Here is a 7,049-nt window from a genome sequence, read left to right as displayed (position 1 = left end):
TTTTTTGTAACTCTATTGTAATTTTGTAATTTTTTTGCAAACGAATGTATGACGAACATTGCGAAATCTAGAGAAATTAAATCGTACCTCAAATTTTTCCGTCTAGTAAGGGTTGGAGTGCAAAACAACACGCTATAATAGCTATGATGAAACTTTGTTGTTCGGAAACGGAACGTTACCAGGCGCGACAAGCAATGTATTTATACACATACAATATATATCCATAATAAATTGACCGAGTTTTGCAATTACCTAATGGTCCACGCAGAAATGCGCAAAAGGTAAATAAATAAGGGCAGAGTGCATGACAACGAGGATTTCCCGAATAAACAAATCAAAACAAAGAGTCGGACAGGGCAGGGGGCGGGGGTAGCGGGTGGCTCGGTCGAGAGCGAGAACGAGGGGAGGGGAGGGGAGGGTGAGAGGTGAGGGGTGACAGTAGCGTACCGGTGGGGTGGCGGCGGACCAGTCGACGCTCCGGCCCGGAACTCCTCCACGAGGACACTTCTTAGCTGACGAGGGCAGCTCACTGTGGTCGTTTGCTGCACCTTTTCTGTCAGAATTCACATGAAACAGGCCAGTTTGACACGCAGCGGACCGACGAGCGGCGGCACAACCAACGCGAACGAACCCGATCGACACACTGAGCTCGAGAACTGAGCTTTGCCGGCGCTTAGCTTTGGTCGTAGCCGATTCAAATACGACCAAATGCGCAGCGACTCGCTTTATTCAGTTGAAAATATATTTTGTTCAATTAGCCATACAAATATTATATTAAAAGTTAAAGTTATGTTAAGAGTTGAATTCCTGCGAGAAAACAAACAGTATAATAAATAACCTTTAAAAAATATTGTAATTGTTCTTGATATTATTTATTTTTCGGCGCTATCACTATGCTTGTTTATTTTGTTTTAAAATGAGCGATTGGAAGTTGAGTTGAAGTTACGTACAAATTTTGTCGCATTTTTTTACTAAAAAAAAAACCTAACCTTTTCTAACACAACATGCCAAATACGTACATGTCAGAATTTTTAGACTCGTTGCGAAGATTTACATGTCACAATCTAAACATTTGCTTAGTGATAATGGAAGTATTGGTATTATTGAGCAAAAGGCAACCAAAAGGTTGATTATTGAGCAAAAAGTTTATAAAAAACTTGCTTAGCAACTTGGAAAAGTCATCAACTTGCAGGTCTGTTCTAACATATCAATTTTGTTCTATATTACGCAATAAAACGTTATTTCTGCTTTCTAGACTTCATATATGTAATATATCCATTAAAAACATTTTCAATATATCATTTTGTATATATATATATATAAAATACATACCCATCTTTTGAACCTGACAAAGGCAAGCGATGCAAACTGTGAATTCCAAGTGTAATTTTCTTATAAATGTTCCCTAATTTCCTCAATGGTTGACCAACTTCCCGAGTACAAATGTGTACCTAAAACTTTATTATTCAATCGATATTTTTAAATATCAATTAAAAAAAACTACACTTATCTATCTACAAAATGTATGAATAGGTTGAAAATTAAAAGGAAGAATGAACAAATTAAGGAATCTGCAAAGAAAAACAAACGCGATTTTTTTCGTAACTTTACTAGGTGTTGCAGCAGCGCAGCTCCTATGCATAAACTGCCACTGCAAGTATGTGTTAAATTTAATCATAAATTAAAACCACAGTAATGTGTACCAGTCATGTATCTATTTACTGATGAGACTAAACTACATGGATATGTAGCTGATTTTTCGGAGATTTATATTTTATTTGCAAATATCATATGCGACAATTCTTGCAGATGTATTAATTATGGAATACCGATTTATACAATTTAAATAACAGTATTCTTAAGGTCACTGATAATTTACTTCACTACTGTGGAAAATTTCTAAGGATGAGAAAGTAAAATAAAACACTTAGTATTAGAATAAAAACATTTGCGTTTAGGTGACATGAAATGTATGACCTCAGAATAAATGTGACTTATATTTCCAGAGATAAAATGAGAAAAATTATAAAGTACATAAACAATTTTGAATGGAAAATTTAAAAAAAAACAATGAATATCATTACAAAAAAATATTTGTGTTGAAAAAACTTATTTATTTTCTTATTTGGCAATGATTTCATCATATATTTACCATGCTGCGATAATTTTTTTTTTTAATTTATAGGTATAATGGAAATAAAAATATAATTTCAATATTTGCATAATACGTGTACATTAAAAAAACACCTTTGTGGCTTTGTAATTGAAAGTTGGAAGACCAAATGATTTTCAATTATATTTGATTCAACTACCCAAAGAAGATACATTACATCGTTGAAACATAAAAAAATAAAAATATGAAGAAATTTAACATGATAGAAATGTGAAAAAGGAGATAATAGGCCTGTAAAAGGAGGTTTGTATTGTGTGATTTATATTACAAATAAATTCTTATGCATTGTTTTAGTCTAAAAGTTTATACAGGTATTACAAGAAAAACAAAATTTAAAAATCAGACAAATGTAAAAAAAAATTATAATAAAAAAATTAACAAAATAATACAAATATAAAAAAGAATATCACACGAAGACAGAACAAAATTTACCCTTGTATAATATAAACAATGTGAATCAAATATTGTGAATTGTAAGCTGAGTAACTTCAACTGATGCATGTTACCATCAAAGGACATTTATTAACCCTCACGATTATATTCAACAAAAACAAATACGTATAAATTGCAAAACGAAAACTAGACATGGTCACTGATCAGACTTGTATCTTCTTAATACATTGAAGCATTTGGATCAATTAGCTTCATATCACTAATAGTTCTTACTGCCATTACTGGCCATTCATTCGTACTCGCATCAATCATTCTTTTTCAGTACTGCTTAATCAGACTGTTTTACGCTGGAAATTAATAAAATAACACACTACTATGATACAAAGCAAGGTCACTTCATAAAATAACTTATTGATTTCTATTTATATGTAAAACATATATACATATAAAGTTAACAATATGTACAAGATTATTACATACATACGTACATATATATACACCCATGCCTCGATTTATGAGCGAATTTCATATAATGAAAAATAATATTATTACGTATGGAAATTCTTAAAACTGTCTCTTATATACAGAACTTTTTCACACTAATCAGCAAGCATCCAAGAGTTAGATATATTCTGTAAGTTATGATTTAGATATTTGATCAAGAAGAGTTTTGGAATTACGATTTAAAAAATATGAAGAAAAAAAAACAAAAAGGTAACAATTCTATAAATGTAATTAAATCATATAATCTGATGAATAAAATGGAGTAAAAGTGATCGGGATATTGGATTACAAACAAAAATTAGTCTTATCTTTATCGGAATTAAAAAGTCTTATCATATTAAATAAATAAAATGAACAAATACAGAGCAATTTTTGATGAGGAATACTAACAACCATAAACGATGTTTAATTTGAAAAAAAATCAACCAAAAGTGGGCATGTTCTGTAAATATAAAAAAATCCTCAATGTTTTGCTCGAAATGAGGGATGAATATACATATATTTGAATACATGGCATATGTCATGTCTAAATACTTTCAAGTGGTAAATTGATGAAAATCCACTCCGAATAAGATACGGTCAAGCAAAAAGCAGCCAATAAGAACTTGGTAATTAATAGATAGGAATATTTATGGAGTTTGAATTTTACAGGAACTAAACGCTGCTTTCCCTTAAGAATCATTAGAAATTATCACAATATAAATATTCCTTTTATATTATCCAACATGAAATTGTCACCAGTTATTTACACTTTCAACATGATACAGGTGTCCTTAATACACAAATGTAACAAGTCAAACAAAACAATTTCAATATCAGTCAATGTATATTAACAACACAAAATCACATATCACTTTATAATTTTGTTATTATATATATCCTATAACTTTTCAAGATTCTTATATATTTAAATACACTATTTTTCATTTAGTCACCATAGGAAATTGGTATCCTTTTAACTATTTTAATTTTTATCACATTTTCTCAGATTTAACATTATGTATATCATCACGTAGAGCATCATTTGAAGAAATATGAAAGGTGTGTAAAAAGGAACACTTCTCCTTTCAGACCTGTGGTGTTAATTATCAACAGGTGCGAGGAAAAAAGGGCGGTGGATGCCGCCGGCGACGATTCTAGGAGCTACTGGATGCGTTCATCCCCGAACCAAACATGGCTGCGTTGAATGACTGTGGTGTAGGTGGGTTCAGCTGGGCGCCGTGATGTGGGGGGCCATGATGTGTGGTGTGATGTGGGCCTCCAGCGTTCCCTGTACCAACATTGCCTACACCTACTCCTCTTCCGTGTTTGGGTACAGGGGGTTGTAAGTATTCATGCCTTGCTAAACTGAACACGTCAATACGCTCCTCTTTGCGATACGCAAGACAGGCACGAATAAAACTCTATAAAAGAAAAAATATAATATTAGAAATCTATATAGAACGACACTGTCAGAATACTGACTTATTTTGCTTCGACATTTTAGGTGTGTTATTGATCGTACCTTAGCTTCATTACTAACAGTAGGTTTATTGGCAAATTGAACTTCTGTAGCCTTTAGGATAGTATTTTCTTCTAATATGGTGGCTTGACTTTGGTTATGACCAAAAGGTTTCTTTCCATATAGACATTGATAAAATATTACCCCAACACTCCATACATCCACTTTACTGCTAATTTTAGGTGGATTTTTTCCAACTACGAAACATTCTGGTGGAAGATACCTATAAAAAAATATATGATAATAATTAAATGAAGAAAATTTTATTTATAAGAGTAGTTTTTTTATAGAATAAAAAAGACTTACCAATAAGTACCAGCTCCTTGACTTGTTAGATCCATGCCATGGTCGGGATTATAATTTTCCTCATCCATGACTTTACTAAGGCCAAAATCAGTTATTTTAATTTCACCACAGACATTACCCTCCGTTAAAAGTATATTTCCTGGTTTTAGATCGTAGTGAATGACTGGTGGCTTAATTTCATTTAAATATTTTAAAGCAGAAACAACTTGCATGACAATCGATCTAGCTTCTCTTTCTGGGATTGTTTTGTGCTAAAATGAAAATAGACCATACTTAAAATATAAACATACACACTACAGGTAAAATACTGTTATTTCATTTATAATATGTGTATACCTGTTTTAAATAAAAATCTAAGTCATGTCCATCACAGTATTCTAAAACAGTACAAAACGAATTGGCATCTATTTCGAATACATCATATAACTTAACTACACGAGGATGGTCCAACGCTTTGTGAATATTGTATTCCCGTAAGGCATGCCTAAAAATCATGAAAAGTTTAATTACTTTTGTTCTTGCGCATTCTAATGCCATGTTTACAATAAAAACACAACTGAAACAATTCCGAAACTTACTTGATGTAGTTAGCTTTTTTATCCTCTTTCCAGTCTTTATTCAATTGGTGAACTTTGCAAGCTGTGTATCTTTGTTCCCTTAAATCGAAAGCTTTATGTACTTCACTAAAGCCTCCTTTACCGAGTAGCATTAGCAGAAGGTACCTGTTATTACAGAATATAATATAAAATTACTCCCACAAATTAGTATTTCTTTGAACAATAACTATCCACACTTCGAAATAAATATTTACATAATGTGTACTTAATAATTCCATTTCTTTCAATTAATATTTTAATACTTTTAGAAATATAATCAAATATACCTTTCAGATAAAACAGGATGTGCGCTAAATCGACTTTGATCTTCATTATGTATTCGTTTTAATTCTCGTATATGAAGATTTCTTTCTCTTTCTAATTTTTCCATTTCTAATTGAAGATCAGCATCTTCCTTTTTTAATGCACTTTGCCGGAGCTACAATTCATGTGATATTTAATATGTAAAAAATAAATTAATAAAATTGTAAGTTTATGTAGATATTTCTATTTATATTACCTTTAAAATCTCATCAGCTTCATAATATTCTTGCCACGAAAATGTGGGTAATGGGTCAGGTTTGAGAAAAGTGGGTGGATCAGTACCATTGTGTAAAGTCGCTTGTTGATTGGCATTTGCATTTGCACTTGCAACATTGGCGTTTACTACAGTTCCAGTGCTTGTAGTCCCCGTAGTTCCAGTGGTACCACCAGTATTATTTCGTTTTCCTCTTCCAGTTCCACCTTCAACATTTGAAGGTTTCTTTTTCATTAAAAGCTTTTTTTGCCTATCTATTTCTTCTTTTTCAGCAGTAATTTCTTCTTGCCGCCTATAACGAAAAAAAAAGTTAAATCACTGTATTCCTCAATTGTAGAACAAATATTTATAAAACTATAGTACAAACATACCTAGTTAATTCTTGAAATGCATATCCGTCTGTCCAATTTTCTTGAAAAGTTGCACCCACCCTTTGGGTAACAAATTGTCCTAATCTTAACCTATTCTGCATACATCTTTGTCTAGCTTCTTTTTTTTCTATTGTGCTTTTTTCGTTTAATAATTTTTTGACAACATCAATACATTTGTTAATATGAGACTTATGCTGTTCGATGACCTGAAAATAAAAATCATATGTTGAAAAACATGTATTCATTACAGTACTGACATACATCTTAAGCAATGACTAATAAAAAAATGTTTGTATACCTTCTGTTGATTTGAGACTTGATGTTTAAGTTCTTCAGATCCTCTGGTAAGTTCATCTATTCGGTTATTGCGTAGTTCTAAATCAGTTGATGCTTGCGTTTCAAATTCTTGTATCCTCTGTAGCGTTAAATCAGTTTGTGATTGTTTTACCGCTGTAGAAGGAGATGGATGAGTTGGACGCGACCCCTGAGAAGACGTAGTACAGACTACGGCAGTATTGGTTTTAAAAAATTCACCACCACTTCCGGCGAATAAACTTGACGGCGATGGTGGATACTGAAGAATACAAATTGTACAGTATTAGTTGATTTGGTTTGTTTTAACTTTAAATGCCTTTTATGGGCAAACTCATTATCACGAAACAAAATA

At 32.0% G+C, this 7,049-nt stretch overlaps 1 protein-coding gene across 1 annotated transcript in view; it reads right to left on the bottom strand.

Moving 5' to 3' along the window:
- Window positions 1–1,935: 1,935 nt before the first annotated feature.
- LOC143910845 (uncharacterized) overlaps window positions 1,936–7,049 on the bottom strand; it is a 51,321-nt gene continuing 46,207 nt past the window's right edge. The window contains exons 13-21 of the mRNA XM_077429442.1: window positions 6,681–6,956; window positions 6,383–6,588; window positions 5,994–6,303; window positions 5,761–5,912; window positions 5,456–5,599; window positions 5,214–5,361; window positions 4,878–5,128; window positions 4,575–4,794; window positions 1,936–4,473 (exon numbers count right to left, since the gene is read on the bottom strand). Coding sequence (XP_077285568.1) covers window positions 4,207–4,473; window positions 4,575–4,794; window positions 4,878–5,128; window positions 5,214–5,361; window positions 5,456–5,599; window positions 5,761–5,912; window positions 5,994–6,303; window positions 6,383–6,588; window positions 6,681–6,956 — 1,974 coding nt within the window. The 3' untranslated portion in view covers window positions 1,936–4,206. The remainder of the gene's footprint in view (window positions 4,474–4,574; window positions 4,795–4,877; window positions 5,129–5,213; window positions 5,362–5,455; window positions 5,600–5,760; window positions 5,913–5,993; window positions 6,304–6,382; window positions 6,589–6,680; window positions 6,957–7,049) is intronic.

This window comes from Arctopsyche grandis, chromosome 4, assembly GCF_051622035.1.
Source record: "Arctopsyche grandis isolate Sample6627 chromosome 4, ASM5162203v2, whole genome shotgun sequence".
In the NCBI taxonomy this organism is placed as follows: Eukaryota; Metazoa; Arthropoda; class Insecta; order Trichoptera; family Hydropsychidae; genus Arctopsyche; species Arctopsyche grandis.
Note: the sequence above shows the minus strand (reverse complement) of the source record. Positions and strands in the feature narration are given on the sequence as shown.